General features: G+C 33.7%; 1 protein-coding gene across 2 annotated transcripts in view; it reads right to left on the reverse strand.

Moving 5' to 3' along the window:
• Nucleotides 1-23429, reverse strand: part of KLC4 (kinesin light chain 4) — a 253008-nt gene that overhangs the window by 161697 nt on the left and 67882 nt on the right. For both annotated transcript variants that reach the window (XM_053712779.1, XM_053712781.1), the window contains exon 5: nucleotides 21233-21546. In XM_053712779.1, the coding sequence (XP_053568754.1) occupies nucleotides 21233-21546 (314 nt within the window). The remainder of the gene's footprint in view (nucleotides 1-21232; nucleotides 21547-23429) is intronic.

The following is a 23429-nucleotide window of genomic DNA, read 5'->3' on the forward strand; positions in this document are numbered from 1 at the left end:
TTATCACTCATTAGTATATACACAGTAGGTCTCACTGCATTATTAGTAAATATACACGTCTTTTCACTCATTAGTATATACACAGTAGGTCTCACTGCATTATTAGTAAATACACACGTCTTATCACTCATTAGTATATACACAGTAGGTCTCACTGCATTATTAGTAAATACACACTTGTTTTCACTCATTAGTATATACACAGTAGGTCTCACTGCATTATTAGTAAATACACACTTGTTTTCACTCATTAGTATATACACAGTAGGTCTCACTGCATTATTAGTAAATACACACTTGTTTTCACTCATTAGTATATACACAGTAGGTCTCACTGCATTATTAGTAAATACACACGTATCACTCATTAGTATATACACAGCAGGTCTCACTGCATTATTAGTAAATACACACGTGTTTTCACTCATTAGTATATACACAGTAGGTCTCACTGCATTATTAGTAAATACACACGTCTTATCACTAATTAGTATATACACAGTAGGTGTCACTGCATTATTAGTAAATACACACGTGTTTTCACTCATTAGTATATACACAGTAGGTCTCACTGCATTATTAGTAAATACACACGTGTTTCACTCATTAGTATATACACAGTAGGTCTCACTGCATTATTAGTAAATACACACGTGTTTTCACTCATTAGTATATACACAGTAGGTCTCACTGCATTATTAGTAAATACACACGTCTTATCACTCATTAGTATATACACAGTAGGTCTCACTGCATTATTAGTAAATACACACTTGTTTTCACTCATTAGTATATACACAGTAGGTCTCACTGCATTATTAGTAAATACACACTTGTTTTCACTCATTAGTACATACACAGTAGGTCTCACTGCATTATTAGTAAATACACACGTCTTATCACTCATTAGTATATACACAGTAGGTCTCACTGCATTATTAGTAAATACACACGTCTTATCACTCATTAGTATATACACAGCAGGTCTCACTGCATTATTAGTAAATACACACGTGTTTTCACTCATTAGTATATACACAGTAGGTCTCACTGCATTATTAGTAAATACACACGTGTTTTCACTCACACGTGTTTTCACTCATTAGTATATACACAGTAGGTCTCACTGCATTATTAGTAAATACACACGTCTTATCACTCATTAGTATATACACAGTAGGTCTCACTGCATTATTAGTAAATACACACGTCTTATCACTCATTAGTATATACACAGTAGGTCTCACTGCATTATTAGTAAATACACACTTGTTTTCACTCATTAGTATATACACAGTAGGTCTCACTGCATTATTAGTAAATACAAACGTCTTATCACTCATTAGTATATACACAGTAGGTCTCACTGCATTATTAGTAAATATATACGTCTTTTCACTCATTAGTATATACACAGTAGGTCTCACTGCATTATTAGTAAATACACACGTCTTATCACTCATTAGTATATACACAGTAGGTCTCACTGCATTATTAGTAAATACACACTTGTTTTCACTCATTAGTATATACACAGCAGGTCTCACTGCATTATTAGTAAATACACACGTATCACTCATTAGTATATACACAGTAGGTCTCACTGCATTATTAGTAAATACACACGTATCACTCATTAGTATATACACAGTAGGTCTCACTGCATTATTAGTAAATACACACGTGTTTTCACTCATTAGTATATACACAGCAGGTCTCACTGCATTATTAGTAAATACACACGTCTTATCACTAATTAGTATATACACAGTAGGTCTCACTGCATTATTAGTAAATACACACGTGTTTTCACTCATTATTATATACACAGTAGGTCTCACTGCATTATTAGTAAATACACACGTGTTTTCACTCATTAGTATATACACAGTAGGTCTCACTGCATTATTAGTAAATACACACTTGTTTTCACTCATTAGTATATACACAGTAGGTCTCACTGCATTATTAGTAAATACACACGTCTTATCACTCATTAGTATATACACAGTAGGTCTCACTGCATTATTAGTAAATACACACTTGTTTTCACTCATTAGTATATACACAGTAGGTCTCACTGCATTATTAGTAAATACACACGTCTTATCACTAATTAGTATATACACAGTAGGTCTCACTGCATTATTAGTAAATACACACTTGTTTTCACTCATTAGTATATACACAGTAGATCTCACTGCATTATTAGTAAATACACACGTATCACTCATTAGTATATACACAGTAGGTCTCACTGCATTATTAGTAAATACACACGTATCACTCATTAGTATATACACAGTAGGTCTCACTGCATTATTAGTAAATACACACTTGTTTTCACTCATTAGTATATACACAGTAGGTGTCACTGCATTATTAGTAAATACACACTTGTTTTCACTAATTAGTATATACACAGTAGGTCTCACTGCATTATTAGTAAATACACACGTGTTTTCACTCATTAGTATATACACAGTAGGTCTCACTGCATTATTAGTAAATACACACGTCTTATCACTCATTAGTATATACACAGTAGGTCTCACTGCATTATTAGTAAATACACACGTGTTTTCACTCATTAGTATATACACAGCAGGTCTCACTGCATTATTAGTAAATACACACTTGTTTTCACTCATTAGTATATACACAGCAGGTCTCACTGCATTATTAGTAAATACACACGTATCACTCATTAGTATATACAATAGGTCTCAGTGCATTATTAGTAAATACACACTTGTTTTCACTCATTAGTATATACACAGTAGGTCTCACTGCATTATTAGTAAATACACACGTCTTATCACTCATTAGTATATACACAGTAGGTCTCACTGCATTATTAGTAAATATACACGTATCACTCATTAGTATATACACAGTAGGTCTCACTGCATTATTAGTAAATACACACGTATCACTCATTAGTATATACACAGTAGGTCTCACTGCATTATTAGTAAATACACACTTGTTTTCACTCATTAGTATATACACAGTAGGTCTCACTGCATTATTAGTAAATACACACGTATCACTCATTAGTATATACACAGTAGGTCTCACTGCATTATTAGTAAATACACACGTATCACTCATTAGTATATACAGTAGGTCTCACTGCATTATTAGTAAATACACACGTGTTTTCACTCATTAGTATATACACAGTAGGTCTCACTGCATTATTAGTAAATACACACGAATCACTCATTAGTATATACACAGTAGGTCTCACTGCATTATTAGTAAATACACACGTGTTTTCACTCATTAGTATATACACAGCAGGTCTCACTGCATTATTAGTAAATACACACGTGTTTTCACTCATTAGTATATACACAGTAGGTCTCACTGCATTATTAGTAAATACACACTTGTTTTCACTCATTAGTATATACACAGTAGGTCTCACTGCATTATTAGTAAATACACACTTGTTTTCACTCATTAGTATATACACAGTAGGTCTCACTGCATTATTAGTAAATACACACTTGTTTTCACTCATTAGTATATACACAGTAGGTCTCACTGCATTATTAGTAAATACACACGTCTTATCACTCATTAGTATATACACAGTAGGTCTCACTGCATTATTAGTAAATACACACGTATCACTCATTAGTATATACACAGTAGGTCTCACTGCATTATTAGTAAATACACACGTGTTTTCACTCATTAGTATATACACAGTAGGTCTCACTGCATTATTAGTAAATACACACTTGTTTTCACTCATTAGTATATACACAGTAGGTCTCACTGCATTATTAGTAAATACACACGTGTTTTCACTCATTAGTATATACACAGTAGGTGTCACTGCATTATTAGTAAATACACACGTATCACTCATTAGTATATACACAGTAGGTCTCACTGCATTATTAGTAAATACACACGTCTTATCACTCATTAGTATATACACAGTAGGTCTCACTGCATTATTAGTAAATACACACTTGTTTTCACTCATTAGTATATACACAGTAGGTCTCACTGCATTATTAGTAAATACACACGTCTTATCACTAATTAGTATATACACAGTAGGTCTCACTGCATTATTAGTAAATACACACTTGTTTTCACTCATTAGTATATACACAGTAGATCTCACTGCATTATTAGTAAATACACACGTGTTTTCACTCATTAGTATATACACAGTAGGTCTCACTGCATTATTAGTAAATACACACTTGTTTTCACTCATTAGTATATACACAGTAGGTCTCACTGCATTATTAGTAAATACACACGTCTTATCACTAATTAGTATATACACAGTAGGTCTCACTGCATTATTAGTAAATACACACTTGTTTTCACTCATTAGTATATACACAGTAGGTCTCACTGCATTATTAGTAAATACACACTTGTTTTCACTCATTAGTATATACACAGTAGGTCTCACTGCATTATTAGTAAATACACACTTGTTTTCACTCATTAGTATATACACAGTAGGTCTCACTGCATTATTAGTAAATACACACGTCTTATCACTCATTAGTATATACACAGTAGGTCTCACTGCATTATTAGTAAATACACACTTGTTTTCACTCATTAGTATATACACAGTAGGTCTCACTGCATTATTAGTAAATACACACGTGTTTTCACTCATTAGTATATACACAGTAGGTCTCACTGCATTATTAGTAAATACACACGTATCACTCATTAGTATATACACAGTAGGTCTCACTGCATTATTAGTAAATACACACGTATCACTCATTAGTATATACACAGTAGGTCTCACTGCATTATTAGTAAATACACACGTCTTATCACTCATTAGTATATACACAGTAGGTCTCACTGCATTATTAGTAAATACACACGTGTTTTCACTCATTAGTATATACACAGTAGGTCTCACTGCATTATTAGTAAATACACACGTCTTATCACTCATTAGTATATACACAGTAGGTCTCACTGCATTATTAGTAAATACACACGTGTTTTCACTCATTAGTATATACACAGTAGGTCTCACTGCATTATTAGTAAATACACACGTATCACTCATTAGTATATACACAGTAGGTCTCACTGCATTATTAGTAAATACACACGTATCACTAATTAGTATATACACAGTAGGTCTCACTGCATTATTAGTAAATACACACGTATCACTCATTAGTATATACACAGTAGGTCTCACTGCATTATTAGTAAATACACACGTATCACTCATTAGTATATACACAGTAGGTCTCACTGCATTATTAGTAAATACACACGTGTTTTCACTCATTAGTATATACACAGTAGGTCTCACTGCATTATTAGTAAATACACACGTGTTTTCACTCATTAGTATATACACAGTAGGTCTCACTGCATTATTAGTAAATACACACGTGTTTTCACTAATTAGTATATACACAGTAGGTCTCACTGCATTATTAGTAAATACACACTTGTTTTCACTCATTAGTATATACACAGTAGGTCTCACTGCATTATTAGTAAATACACACTTGTTTTCACTCATTAGTATATACACAGTAGGTCTCACTGCATTATTAGTAAATACACACGTGTTTTCACTCATTAGTATATACACAGTAGGTCTCACTGCATTATTAGTAAATACACACGTCTTATCACTCATTAGTATATACACAGTAGGTCTCACTGCATTATTAGTAAATACACACGTCTTATCACTCATTAGTATATACACAGTAGGTCTCACTGCATTATTAGTAAATACACACGTCTTATCACTCATTAGTATATACACAGTAGGTCTCACTGCATTATTAGTAAATACACACGTCTTATCACTCATTAGTATATACACAGTAGGTCTCACTGCATTATTAGTAAATACACACGTATCACTCATTAGTATATACACAGTAGGTCTCACTGCATTATTAGTAAATACACACTTGTTTTCACTCATTAGTATATACACAGTAGGTCTCACTGCATTATTAGTAAATACACACGTATCACTCATTAGTATATACACAGTAGGTGTCACTGCATTATTAGTAAATACACACTTGTTTTCACTCATTAGTATATACACAGTAGGTGTCACTGCATTATTAGTAAATACACACTTGTTTTCACTCATTAGTATATACACAGTAGGTCTCACTGCATTATTAGTAAATACACACGTCTTATCACTCATTAGTATATACACAGTAGGTCTCACTGCATTATTAGTAAATACACACGTCTTTTCACTCATTAGTATATACACAGTAGGTCTCACTGCATTATTAGTAAATACACACGTCTTATCACTCATTAGTATATACACAGTAGGTGTCACTGCATTATTAGTAAATACACACGTGTTTCACTCATTAGTATATACAATAGGTCTCACTGCATTATTAGTAAATACACACGTCTTATCACTAATTAGTATATACACAGTAGGTCTCACTGCATTATTAGTAAATACACACGTCTTATCACTCATTAGTATATACACAGTAGGTCTCAGTGCATTATTAGTAAATACACACTTGTTTTCACTCATTAGTATATACACAGTAGGTCTCACTGCATTATTAGTAAATACACACGTGTTTTCACTAATTAGTATATACACAGTAGGTCTCACTGCATTATTAGTAAATACACACGTGTTTCACTCATTAGTATATACAGTAGGTCTCACTGCATTATTAGTAAATACACACGTCTTATCACTAATTAGTATATACACAGTAGGTCTCACTGCATTATTAGTAAATACACACGTCTTTTCACTCATTAGTATATACACAGTAGGTCTCACTGCATTATTAGTAAATACACACGTCTTTTCACTCATTAGTATATACACAGTAGGTCTCACTGCATTATTAGTAAATACACACGTGTTTTCACTCATTAGTATATACACAGTAGGTCTCACTGCATTATTAGTAAATACACACTTGTTTTCACTCATTAGTATACACACAGCAGGTCTCACTGCATTATTAGTAAATACACACGTGTTTTCACTCATTAGTATATACACAGTAGGTCTCACTGCATTATTAGTAAATACACACGTGTTTTCACTCATTAGTATATACACAGTAGGTCTCACTGCATTATTAGTAAATACACACGTCTTATCACTCATTAGTATATACACAGTAGGTCTCACTGCATTATTAGTAAATACACACGTCTTATCACTAATTAGTATATACACAGTAGGTCTCAGTGCATTATTAGTAAATACACACTTGTTTTCACTCATTAGTATATACACAGTAGGTCTCACTGCATTATTAGTAAATACACACGTGTTTTCACTAATTAGTATATACACAGTAGGTCTCACTGCATTATTAGTAAATACACACGTGTTTCACTCATTAGTATATACAGTAGGTCTCACTGCATTATTAGTAAATACACACGTCTTATCACTAATTAGTATATACACAGTAGGTCTCACTGCATTATTAGTAAATACACACGTCTTTTCACTCATTAGTATATACACAGTAGGTCTCACTGCATTATTAGTAAATACACACGTCTTTTCACTCATTAGTATATACACAGTAGGTCTCACTGCATTATTAGTAAATACACACGTGTTTTCACTCATTAGTATATACACAGTAGGTCTCACTGCATTATTAGTAAATACACACTTGTTTTCACTCATTAGTATACACACAGCAGGTCTCACTGCATTATTAGTAAATACACACGTGTTTTCACTCATTAGTATATACACAGTAGGTCTCACTGCATTATTAGTAAATACACACGTGTTTTCACTCATTAGTATATACACAGTAGGTCTCACTGCATTATTAGTAAATACACACGTCTTATCACTCATTAGTATATACACAGTAGGTCTCACTGCATTATTAGTAAATACACACGTCTTATCACTAATTAGTATATACACAGTAGGTCTCACTGCATTATTAGTAAATACACACGTATCACTCATTAGTATATACACAGTAGGTCTCACTGCATTATTAGTAAATACACACGTCTTATCACTCATTAGTATATACACAGTAGGTCTCACTGCATTATTAGTAAATACACACGTGTTTTCACTCATTAGTATATACACAGTAGGTCTCACTGCATTATTAGTAAATACACACTTGTTTTCACTCATTAGTATATACACAGTAGGTCTCACTGCATTATTAGTAAATACACACGTATCACTCATTAGTATATACACAGTAGGTCTCACTGCATTATTAGTAAATACACACGTATCACTCATTAGTATATACACAGTAGGTCTCACTGCATTATTAGTAAATATACACGTCTTTTCACTCATTAGTATATACACAGTAGGTCTCACTGCATTATTAGTAAATACACACGTCTTATCACTCATTAGTATATACACAGTAGGTCTCACTGCATTATTAGTAAATACACACGTGTTTCACTCATTAGTATATACACAGTAGGTCTCACTGCATTATTAGTAAATACACACTTGTTTTCACTCATTAGTATATACACAGTAGGTCTCACTGCATTATTAGTAAATACACACTTGTTTTCACTCATTAGTATATACACAGTAGGTCTCACTGCATTATTAGTAAATACACACTTGTTTTCACTCATTAGTATATACACAGTAGGTCTCACTGCATTATTAGTAAATACACACGTATCACTCATTAGTATATACACAGTAGGTCTCACTGCATTATTAGTAAATACACACGTCTTATCACTCATTAGTATATACACAGTAGGTCTCACTGCATTATTAGTAAATACACACGTGTTTTCACTCATTAGTATATACAGTAGGTCTCACTGCATTATTAGTAAATACACACGTATCACTCATTAGTATATACAATAGGTCTCACTGCATTATTAGTAAATACACACGTGTTTCACTCATTAGTATATACACAGTAGGTCTCACTGCATTATTAGTAAATACACACGTATCACTCATTAGTATATACACAGTAGGTCTCACTGCATTATTAGTAAATACACACGTATCACTCATTAGTATATACACAGTAGGTCTCACTGCATTATTAGTAAATACACACGTATCACTCATTAGTATATACACAGTAGGTCTCACTGCATTATTAGTAAATACACACTTGTTTTCACTCATTATTATATACACAGTAGGTCTCACTGCATTATTAGTAAATACACACGTGTTTTCACTCATTAGTATATACACAGTAGGTCTCACTGCATTATTAGTAAATACACACTTGTTTTCACTCATTAGTATATACACAGTAGGTCTCACTGCATTATTAGTAAATACACACGTCTTATCACTCATTAGTATATACACAGTAGGTCTCACTGCATTATTAGTAAATACACACGTGTTTTCACTCATTAGTATATACACAGTAGGTCTCACTGCATTATTAGTAAATACACACTTGTTTTCACTCATTAGTATATACACAGTAGGTCTCACTGCATTATTAGTAAATACACACGTGTTTCACTCATTAGTATATACAGTAGGTCTCACTGCATTATTAGTAAATACACACGTCTTATCACTAATTAGTATATACACAGTAGGTCTCACTGCATTATTAGTAAATACACACGTCTTTTCACTCATTAGTATATACACAGTAGGTCTCACTGCATTATTAGTAAATACACACGTGTTTTCACTCATTAGTATATACACAGTAGGTCTCACTGCATTATTAGTAAATACACACTTGTTTTCACTCATTAGTATATACACAGTAGGTCTCACTGCATTATTAGTAAATACACACGTGTTTTCACTCATTAGTATATACACAGTAGGTGTCACTGCATTATTAGTAAATACACACGTCTTATCACTCATTAGTATATACACAGTAGGTCTCACTGCATTATTAGTAAATACACACGTCTTATCACTCATTAGTATATACACAGTAGGTCTCACTGCATTATTAGTAAATACACACTTGTTTTCACTCATTAGTATATACACAGCAGGTCTCACTGCATTATTAGTAAATACACACGTGTTTTCACTCATTAGTATATACACAGTAGGTCTCACTGCATTATTAGTAAATACACACGTCTTTTCACTCATTAGTATATACACAGTAGGTCTCACTGCATTATTAGTAAATACACACGTGTTTTCACTCATTAGTATATACACAGTAGGTCTCACTGCATTATTAGTAAATACACACGTGTTTCACTCATTAGTATATACACAGCAGGTCTCACTGCATTATTAGTAAATACACACGTGTTTTCACTCATTAGTATATACACAGTAGGTCTCACTGCATTATTAGTAAATACACACGTCTTTTCACTCATTAGTATATACACAGTAGGTCTCACTGCATTATTAGTAAATACACACGTGTTTTCACTCATTAGTATATACACAGTAGGTCTCACTGCATTATTAGTAAATACACACGTCTTATCACTCATTAGTATATACACAGTAGGTCTCACTGCATTATTAGTAAATACACACGTCTTTTCACTCATTAGTATATACACAGTAGGTCTCACTGCATTATTAGTAAATACACACGTGTTTTCACTCATTAGTATATACACAGTAGGTCTCACTGCATTATTAGTAAATATACACGTGTTTTCACTCATTAGTATATACACAGTAGGTGTCACTGCATTATTAGTACATACACACGTCTTATCACTCATTAGTATATACACAGTAGGTCTCACTGCATTATTAGTAAATATACACGTGTTTTCACTCATTAGTATATACACAGTAGGTCTCACTGCATTATTAGTAAATACACACGTCTTATCACTAATTAGTATATACACAGTAGGTCTCACTGCATTATTAGTAAATACACACGTGTTTTCACTCATTAGTATATACACAGTAGGTCTCACTGCATTATTAGTAAATACACACTTGTTTTCACTCATTAGTATATACACAGTAGGTCTCACTGCATTATTAGTAAATACACACTTGTTTTCACTCATTAGTATATACACAGTAGGTGTCACTGCATTATTAGTACATACACACGTGTTTTCACTCATTAGTATATACACAGTAGGTCTCACTGCATTATTAGTAAATACACACGTATCACTCATTAGTATATACACAGCAGGTCTCACTGCATTATTAGTAAATACACACTTGTTTTCACTCATTAGTATATACACAGTAGGTCTCACTGCATTATTAGTAAATATACACGTATCACTCATTAGTATATACACAGTAGGTCTCACTGCATTATTAGTAAATACACACGTATCACTCATTAGTATATACACAGTAGGTCTCACTGCATTATTAGTAAATACACACGTCTTATCACTCATTAGTATATACACAGTAGGTCTCACTGCATTATTAGTAAATACACACGTGTTTTCACTCATTAGTATATACACAGTAGGTCTCACTGCATTATTAGTAAATACACACGTATCACTCATTAGTATATACACAGTAGGTCTCACTGCAATATTAGTAAATACACACTTGTTTTCACTCATTAGTATATACACAGTAGGTCTCACTGCATTATTAGTAAATACACACGTCTTTTCACTCATTAGTATATACACAGTAGGTCTCACTGCATTATTAGTAAATACACACGTGTTTTCACTCATTAGTATATACACAGTAGGTCTCACTGCATTATTAGTAAATACACACGTATCACTCATTAGTATATACACAGTAGGTCTCACTGCATTATTAGTAAATACACACGTATCACTCATTAGTATATACACAGTAGGTCTCACTGCATTATTAGTAAATACACACTTGTTTTCACTCATTAGTATATACACAGTAGGTCTCACTGCATTATTAGTAAATACACACGTCTTTTCACTCATTAGTATATACACAGTAGGTCTCACTGCATTATTAGTAAATACACACGTCTTATCACTCATTAGTATATACACAGTAGGTCTCACTGCATTATTAGTAAATACACACTTGTTTTCACTCATTAGTATATACACAGTAGGTCTCACTGCATTATTAGTAAATACACACGTATCACTCATTAGTATATACACAGTAGGTCTCACTGCATTATTAGTAAATACACACGTGTTTTCACTCATTAGTATATACACAGTAGGTCTCACTGCATTATTAGTAAATACACACGTGTTTTCACTCATTAGTATATACACAGTAGGTCTCACTGCATTATTAGTAAATACACACGTGTTTTCACTCATTAGTATATACACAGTAGGTCTCACTGCATTATTAGTAAATACACACGTGTTTCACTCATTAGTATATACACAGTAGGTCTCACTGCATTATTAGTAAATACACACGTCTTATCACTCATTAGTATATACACAGTAGGTCTCACTGCATTATTAGTAAATACACACTTGTTTTCACTCATTAGTATATACACAGTAGGTCTCACTGCATTATTAGTAAATACACACGTGTTTTCACTCATTAGTATATACACAGTAGGTCTCACTGCATTATTAGTAAATACACACGTTTTCACTCATTAGTATATACACAGTAGGTCTCACTGCATTATTAGTAAATACACACGTCTTATCACTCATTAGTATATACACAGTAGGTCTCACTGCATTATTAGTAAATACACACGTGTTTTCACTCATTAGTATATACACAGTAGGTCTCACTGCATTATTAGTAAATACACACTTGTTTTCACTCATTAGTATATACACAGTAGGTCTCACTGCATTATTAGTAAATACACACGTGTTTCACTCATTAGTATATACACAGTAGGTCTCACTGCATTATTAGTAAATACACACGTCTTATCACTCATTAGTATATACACAGTAGGTCTCACTGCATTATTAGTAAATACACACGTCTTATCACTCATTAGTATATACACAGTAGGTCTCACTGCATTATTAGTAAATACACACGTATCACTCATTAGTATATACACAGTAGGTCTCACTGCATTATTATATAATACACACGTATCACTCATTAGTATATACACAGTAGGTCTCACTGCATTATTAGTAAATACACACGTGTTTTCACTCATTAGTATATACACAGTAGGTCTCACTGCATTATTAGTAAATACACACGTATCACTCATTAGTATATACACAGTAGGTCCTCACTGCATTATTAGTAAATACACACGTTTTTCACTAATTAGTATATACACAGTAGGTCTCACTGCATTATTAGTAAATACACACTTGTTTTCACTCATTAGTATATACACAGTAGGTCTCACTGCATTATTAGTAAATACACACGTCTTTCACTCATTAGTATATACACAGTAGGTCTCACTGCATTATTAGTAAATACACACGTGTTTTTCACTCATTAGTATATACACAGTAGGTCTCACTGCATTATTAGTAAATACACACGTCTTATCACTCATTAGTATATACACAGTAGGTCTCACTGCATTATTAGTAAATACACACGTGTTTTCACTCATTAGTATATACACAGTAGGTCTCACTGCATTATTAGTAAATACACACGTCTTATCACTCATTAGTATATACACAGTAGGTCTCACTGCATTATTAGTAAATACACACGTCTTATCACTCATTAGTATATACACAGTAGGTCTCACTGCATTATTAGTAAATACACACTTGTTTTCACTCATTAGTATATACACAGTAGGTCTCACTGCATTATTAGTAAATACACACGTCTTTTCACTCATTAGTATATACACAGTAGGTCTCACTGCATTATTAGTAAATACACACGTCTTTTCACTCATTAGTATATACACAGTAGGTCTCACTGCATTATTAGTAAATACACACGTCTTATCACTCATTAGTATATACACAGTAGGTCTCACTGCATTATTAGTAAATACACACGTGTTTTCACTCATTAGTATATACACAGTAGGTCTCACTGCATTATTAGTAAATACACACGTGTTTTCACTCATTAGTATATACACAGTAGGTCTCACTGCATTATTAGTAAATACACACGTCTTATCACTCATTAGTATATACACAGTAGGTCTCACTGCATTATTAGTAAATACACACGTCTTTTCACTCATTAGTATATACACAGTAGGTCTCACTGCATTATTAGTAAATACACACGTGTTTTCACTCATTAGTATATACACAGTAGGTCTCACTGCATTATTAGTAAATACACACGTCTTATCACTCATTAGTATATACACAGTAGGTCTCACTGCATTATTAGTAAATACACACGTCTTTTCACTCATTAGTATATACACAGTAGGTCTCACTGCATTATTAGTAAATACACACGTGTTTTCACTCATTAGTATATACACAGTAGGTCTCACTGCATTATTAGTAAATACACACGTATTTCACTCATTAGTATATACACAGTAGGTCTCACTGCATTATTAGTAAATACACACGTGTTTTCACTCATTAGTATATACACAGTAGGTCTCACTGCATTATTAGTAAATACACACGTCTTATCACTCATTAGTATATACACAGTAGGTCTCACTGCATTATTAGTAAATACACACGTCTTATCACTCATTAGTATATACACAGTAGGTCTCACTGCATTATTAGTAAATACACACGTGTTTTCACTCATTAGTATATACACAGTAGGTCTCACTGCATTATTAGTAAATACACACTTGTTTTCACTCATTAGTATATACACAGTAGGTCTCACTGCATTATTAGTAAATACACACGTGTTTTCACTCATTAGTATATACACAGTAGGTCTCACTGCATTATTAGTAAATACACACTTGTTTTCACTCATTAGTATATACACAGTAGGTCTCACTGCATTATTAGTAAATACACACGTCTTATCACTCATTAGTATATACACAGTAGGTCTCACTGCATTATTAGTAAATACACACGTCTTTTCACTCATTAGTATATACACAGTAGGTCTCACTGCATTATTAGTAAATACACACGTCTTATCACTAATTAGTATATACACAGTAGGTCTCACTGCATTATTAGTAAATACACACGTCTTATCACTCATTAGTATATACACAGTAGGTCTCACTGCATTATTAGTAAATACACACGTGTTTTCACTCATTAGTATATACACAGTAGGTCTCACTGCATTATTAGTAAATACACACTTGTTTTCACTCATTAGTATATACACAGTAGGTCTCACTGCATTATTAGTAAATACACACGTGTTTTCACTCATTAGTATATACACAGTAGGTCTCACTGCATTATTAGTAAATACACACGTCTTATCACTCATTAGTATATACACAGTAGGTCTCACTGCATTATTAGTAAATACACACGTGTTATCACTCATTAGTATATACACAGTAGGTCTCACTGCATTATTAGTAAATACACACGTCTTATCACTCATTAGTATATACACAGTAGGTCTCACTGCATTATTAGTAAATACACACTTGTTTTCACTCATTAGTATATACACAGTAGGTCTCACTGCATTATTAGTAAATACACACGTGTTTTCACTCATTAGTATATACACAGTAGGTCTCACTGCATTATTAGTAAATACACACGTGTTTTCACTCATTAGTATATACACAGTAGGTCTCACTGCATTATTAGTAAATACACACGTCTTTTCACTCATTAGTATATACACAGTAGGTCTCACTGCATTATTAGTAAATACACACGTGTTTTCACTCATTAGTATATACACAGTAGGTCTCACTGCATTATTAGTAAATACACACGTCTTATCACTCATTAGTATATACACAGTAGGTCTCACTGCATTATTAGTAAATACACACGTCTTTTCACTCATTAGTATATACACAGTAGGTCTCACTGCATTATTAGTAAATACACACGTTGTTTTCACTCATTAGTATATACACAGTAGGTCTCACTGCATTATTAGTAAATACACACGTCTTATCACTCATTAGTATATACACAGTAGGTCTCACTGCATTATTAGTAAATACACACTTGTTTTCACTCATTAGTATATACACAGTAGGTCTCACTGCATTATTAGTAAATACACACGTGTTTTCACTCATTAGTATATACACAGTAGGTCTCACTGCATTATTAGTAAATACACACTTGTTTTCACTCATTAGTATATACACAGTAGGTCTCACTGCATTATTAGTAAATACACACGTCTTTTCACTCATTAGTATATACACAGTAGGTCTCACTGCATTATTAGTAAATACACACGTGTTTTCACTCATTAGTATATACACAGTAGGTCTCACTGCATTATTAGTAAATACACACGTCTTATCACTCATTAGTATATACACAGTAGGTCTCACTGCATTATTAGTAAATACACACGTGTATCACTCATTAGTATATACACAGTAGGTCTCACTGCATTATTAGTAAATACACACGTGTTTTCACTCATTAGTATATACACAGTAGGTCTCACTGCATTATTAGTAAATACACACGTATCACTCATTAGTATATACACAGTAGGTCTCACTGCATTATTAGTAAATACACACGTGTTTTCACTCATTAGTATATACACAGTAGGTCTCACTGCATTATTAGTAAATACACACTTGTTTTCACTCATTAGTATATACACAGTAGGTCTCACTGCATTATTAGTAAATACACACGTGTTTTCACTCATTAGTATATACACAGTAGGTCTCACTGCATTATTAGTAAATACACACTTGTTTTCACTCATTAGTATATACACAGTAGGTCTCACTGCATTATTAGTAAATACACACGTCTTATCACTCATTAGTATATACACAGTAGGTCTCACTGCATTATTAGTAAATACACACGTCTCACTCATTAGTATATACACAGTAGGTCTCACTGCATTATTAGTAAATACACACGTCTTTTCACTCATTAGTATATACACAGTAGGTCTCACTGCATTATTAGTAAATACACACGTCTTATCACTCATTAGTATATACACAGTAGGTCTCACTGCATTATTAGTAAATATATACGTCTTTTCACTCATTAGTATATACACAGTAGGTCTCACTGCATTATTAGTAAATACACACGTCTTATCACTCATTAGTATATACACAGTAGGTCTCACTGCATTATTAGTAAATACACACGTCTTTTCACTCATTAGTATATACACAGTAGGTCTCACTGCATTATTAGTAAATACACACGTGTTTTCACTCATTAGTATATACACAGTAGGTCTCACTGCATTATTAGTAAATACACACGTGTTTTCACTCATTAGTATATACACAGTAGGTCTCACTGCATTATTAGTAAATATACACGTGTTTTCACTCATTAGTATATACACAGTAGGTCTCACTGCATTATTAGTAAATACACAAGTATCACTCATTAGTATATACACAGTAGGTCTCACTGCATTATTAGTAAATACACACGTCTTATCACTCATTAGTATATACACAGTAGGTCTCACTGCATTATTAGTAAATACACACGTATCACTCATTAGTATATACACAGTAGGTCTCACTGCATTATTAGTAAATACACACGTGTTTTCACTCATTAGTATATACACAGTAGGTCTCACTGCATTATTAGTAAATACACACGTATCACTCATTAGTATATACACAGTAGGTCTCACTGCATTATTAGTAAATATACACGTGTTTTCACTCATTAGTATATACACAGTAGGTCTCACTGCATTATTAGTAAATACACACGTGTTATCACTCATTAGTATATACACAGTAGGTCTCACTGCATTATTAGTAAATACACACTTGTTTTCACTCATTAGTATATACACAGTAGGTCTCACTGCATTATTAGTAAATACACACGTGTTTTCACTCATTAGTATATACACAGTAGGTCTCACTGCATTATTAGTAAATACACACGTGTTTTCACTCATTAGTATATACACAGTAGGTCTCACTGCATTATTAGTAAATACACACGTATCACTCATTAGTATATACACAGTAGGTCTCACTGCATTATTAGTAAATACACACGTATCACTCATTAGTATATACACAGTAGGTCTCACTGCATTATTAGTAAATACACACGTCTTATCACTCATTAGTATATACACAGTAGGTCTCACTGCATTATTAGTAAATACACACGTGTTTTCACTCATTAGTATATACACAGTAGGTCTCACTGCATTATTAGTAAATACACACGTGTTTTCACTCATTAGTATATACACAGTAGGTCTCACTGCATTATTAGTAAATACACACGTCTTATCACTCATTAGTATATACACAGTAGGTCTCACTGCATTATTAGTAAATACACACGTCTTATCACTCATTAGTATATACACAGTAGGTCTCACTGCATTATTAGTAAATACACACTTGTTTTCACTCATTAGTATATACACAGTAGGTCTCACTGCATTATTAGTAAATACACACTTGTTTTCACTCATTAGTATATACACAGTAGGTCTCACTGCATTATTAGTAAATACACACGTCTTATCACTCATTAGTATATACACAGTAGATCTCACTGCATTATTAGTAAATACACACGTCTTATCACTCATTAGTATATACACAGTAGGTCTCACTGCATTATTAGTAAATACAAACGTCTTATCACTCATTAGTATATACACAGTAGGTCTCACTGCATTATTAGTAAATATATACGTCTTTTCACTCATTAGTATATACACAGTAGGTCTCACTGCATTATTAGTAAATACACACGTCTTATCACTCATTAGTATATACACAGTAGGTCTCACTGCATTATTAGTAAATACACACTTGTTTTCACTCATTAGTATATACACAGTAGGTCTCACTGCATTATTAGTAAATACACACGTTTTTTCACTCATTAGTATATACACAGTAGGTCTCACTGCATTATTAGTAAATACACACGTGTTTTCACTCATTAGTATATACACAGTAGGTCTCACTGCATTATTAGTAAATACACACTTGTTTTCACTCATTAGTATATACACAGTAGGTCTCACTGCATTATTAGTAAATACACACGTGTTTCACTCATTAGTATATACAGTAGGTCTCACTGCATTATTAGTAAATACACACGTCTTATCACTAATTAGTATATACACAGTAGGTCTCACTGCATTATTAGTAAATACACACGTGTTTCACTCATTAGTATATACAGTAGGTCTCACTGCATTATTAGTAAATACACACGTGTTTCACTCATTAGTATATACACAGTAGGTCTCACTGCATTATTAGTAAATACACACGTCTTATCACTCATTAGTATATACACAGTAGGTCTCACTGCATTATTAGTAAATACACACGTGTTATCACTCATTAGTATATACACAGCAGGTCTCACTGCATTATTAGTAAATACACACTTGTTTTCACTCATTAGTATATACACAGTAGGTCTCAGTGCATTATTAGTAAATACACACTTGTTTTCACTCATTAGTATATACACAGTAGGTCTCACTGCATTATTAGTAAATACACACGTCTTATCACTCATTAGTATATACACAGTAGGTCTCACTGCATTATTAGTAAATACACACGTGTTTTCACTAATTAGTATATACACAGTAGGTCTCACTGCATTATTAGTAAATACACACTTGTTTTCACTCATTAGTATATACACAGTAGGTCTCACTGCATTATTAGTAAATACACACGTCTTATCACTCATTAGTATATACACAGTAGGTCTCACTGCATTATTAGTAAATACACACGTGTTTTCACTAATTAGTATATACACAGTAGGTCTCACTGCATTATTAGTAAATACACACGTGTTTTCACTAATTAGTATATACACAGTAGGTCTCACTGCATTATTAGTAAATACACACTTGTTTTCACTCATTAGTATATACACAGTAGGTCTCACTGCATTATTAGTAAATACACACGTCTTATCACTCATTAGTATATACACAGTAGGTCTCACTGCATTATTAGTAAATACACACGTGTTTTCACTAATTAGTATATACACAGTAGGTCTCACTGCATTATTAGTAAATACACACTTGTTTTCACTCATTAGTATATACACAGTAGGTCTCACTGCATTATTAGTAAATACACACGTGTTTTCACTCATTAGTATATACACAGTAGGTCTCACTGCATTATTAGTAAATACACACTTGTTTTCACTCATTAGTATATACACAGTAGGTCTCACTGCATTATTAGTAAATACACACTTGTTTTCACTCATTAGTATATACACAGTAGGTCTCACTGCATTATTAGTAAATACACACGTGTTTTCACTCATTAGTATATACACAGTAGGTCTCACTGCATTATTAGTAAATACACACGTGTTTTCACTCATTAGTATATACACAGTAGGTCTCACTGCATTATTAGTAAATACACACGTGTTTTCACTCATTAGTATATACACAGTAGGTCTCACTGCATTATTAGTAAATACACACTTGTTTTCACTCATTAGTATATACACAGTAGGTCTCACTGCATTATTAGTAAATACACACGTATCACTCATTAGTATATACACAGTAGGTCTCACTGCATTATTAGTAAATACACACGTGTTTTCACTCATTAGTATATACACAGTAGGTCTCACTGCATTATTAGTAAATACACACTTGTTTTCACTCATTAGTATATACACAGTAGGTCTCACTGCATTATTAGTAAATACACACGTATCACTCATTAGTATATACACAGTAGGTCTCACTGCATTATTAGTAAATACACACGTATCACTCATTAGTATATACACAGTAGGTCTCACTGCATTATTAGTAAATACACACTTGTTTTCACTCATTAGTATATACACAGTAGGTCTCACTGCATTATTAGTAAATACACACGTATCACTCATTAGTATATACACAGTAGGTCTCACTGCATTATTAGTAAATACACACGTGTTTTCACTCATTAGTATATACACAGTAGGTCTCACTGCATTATTAGTAAATACACACGTCTTATCACTCATTAGTATATACACAGTAGGTCTCACTGCATTATTAGTAAATACACACGTGTTTTCACTCATTAGTATATACACAGCAGGTCTCACTGCATTATTAGTAAATACACACGTGTTTTCACTCATTAGTATATACACAGTAGGTCTCACTGCACTGCCTCCCCCAGCTGATGTACGCCTCTCACCCAGCTCACACCATACTACCCCAGTAACTCACAGCAGGGTGGTCTTTTCCAAGGGTCTTCTCTCGGATTGATAAAGCATCGTTTAGCAGATGAGCCGCCTCCTTGTATTTGTTTTGATCCCTGTACACCAGCGCTAAGATGTTCAACATGGTCGCCACATCAGGATGGTCGTGGCCAGAGGTTTTCTCAAGATCTTCTAGCGCTTGTTTGCAGAGCGGTACTGCGACCTCGTAGCGTCCCTGTGAAGCATACTGAATGACCAGGTTGTGTAGTGTGCGCAGTCGTGCTGGGATCTCGTACCCGCCCTGTTGTGCTGCCGCTGCCGCGCTGCTGTGTTGGTGAGGCACTAACAGGAATAGCAAAAACACATAATTAATGCTTACCTGATAAATTAATTTCTTTCATGGTGGTGAAAGTCCATTAATTACTCTTCTTGACCACTAGGAGGAAGCAAAGATTCCCAAACCCCAAGAGCTCTATAAGACCCCTCCCACCTACCTTAGTCTAACGTATAGCCAAGCAAAGTGAGGTAAGAAAAAGAAATAAGCCATAAAAAAGAAGCAGGAGAAAGAGGTACCCAAAAAAAAAAAAAAAAAAGAAAAGAAAGAAAAGAAACCCTAGAAAAAAATAGGGTGGGTCTCGCGGACTCTCACCACCATAAAATAAATGAATTTATCATCAGGTAAGCATATTAGTCCTGATAACTAATACCCAAGCTGTGGAGTCCACGCATAATAACAAAGGGAGGGATTTAAAAACATTTTTTCACTGAGAAATTAAATCCACGACCCCAATATATATATATTTTTAATGCACTTAAAAAAGAAATTATAAACAGGCAAAAAAAAATAAACTGAGACAACTGCCAAATAACCTTCCTACCAAAGGCTGCCTCAGAAGTATCAAAAACATAAAAATGGTAGAGTTTTGTAAAAGTATGCAAAGAAGACCAAGTAGCTGCCTTGCCCATATAGGTTAACTGAAGCCTCATTCTTGAAGCCCCAGGAAGCGGCAACTGACCTAGTAGAATGAACAGTAATCCGTTGCTGTGGAGGCTGACCTGCCTCCAAGTAAGTCTTGTGAATCAAAAGTTTTAACCAAGAGGCCAAAGAAAAAGCAGAAACTTTCTGACCTTTCCTACGACCAGAAAAACTAAAAATTTATGCTTACCTGATAAATGTATTTATTTCTTGACACAATGAGTCCACAGATTATCTAATTACTATTGGAAATATCACTCCTGGCTAGCAGGAGGAGGCAAAGAGCACCACAGCAAAGCTGTTAAATATCACCTCCCTTCCCTCCAACCCCAGTCATTCGACCGAAGTAAAGGAGAGAAAGGAAGCAACAAGGTGCAGAGGTGCCTGAGGTTTATATACAACAAAAACCTGTCCAAATAAACAGGGCGGGCTGTGGACTCAACTTGTCAAGAAATAAATAAATTTATCAGGTAAGCATAAATTTTGTTTTCTTTCTAATGACACGGTGAGTCCACGGATCATCTAATTACTATTGGGAATCAATACCCAAGCTAGAGGACACAGATGATAAGGGTGGGACAAAACATGGAACCTAAACAGAAGGCACCACTGCTTGAAGAACCTTTCTCCCAAAAGAAGCCTCAGCCGAGGCAAAAGTATCAAATTTATAGAAGTGTGTAGAGAGGACCAAGTTGCAGCCTTGCAAATCTGTTCCACAGAAGCTTCAAGAGGAAACAGCCCTCATAGAATGAGCCGTGACTCTCTCAGGAGGCTGCTGTCCAGCAGTTTCATAGGCCAAGCGAATGATACTCAGACACAAAGAAAGAGAAGCCATAGCTTTCTGCCCCTTACGTTTTCCAGAGAAAACTACAAACAGAGCAGAAGACTGGCGAAAATCCTTAGTCTCTTGTAGATAGAATTTTAACGCATGCACCATGTCTAGGTTGTGCAGCAGACGTTCTTTATGAGAAGATGGGTTAGGACATAAAGAAGGAACAACAATCTCCTGATTAATGTTCCTATCCGAAACCACTTTAGGGAGAAACCCTAACTTAGTATGCAAAACTACCTTATCCAAATGAAAAATAAGGTAAGGAGATTCAAACTGCAATGCCGAGAGCTCTGAGACTCTACTAGCAGACGAAATGGCAACAAGAAACAAAACCTTCCAAGATAATTTAATATCTAAGGAATGCATAGGCTCAAACGGAGCCTGCTGAAGAACTTTAAGAACAAAGTTAAGACTCCA

Source organism: Bombina bombina, chromosome 4 (assembly GCF_027579735.1).
Source record: "Bombina bombina isolate aBomBom1 chromosome 4, aBomBom1.pri, whole genome shotgun sequence".
Taxonomy (NCBI): Eukaryota; Metazoa; Chordata; class Amphibia; order Anura; family Bombinatoridae; genus Bombina; species Bombina bombina.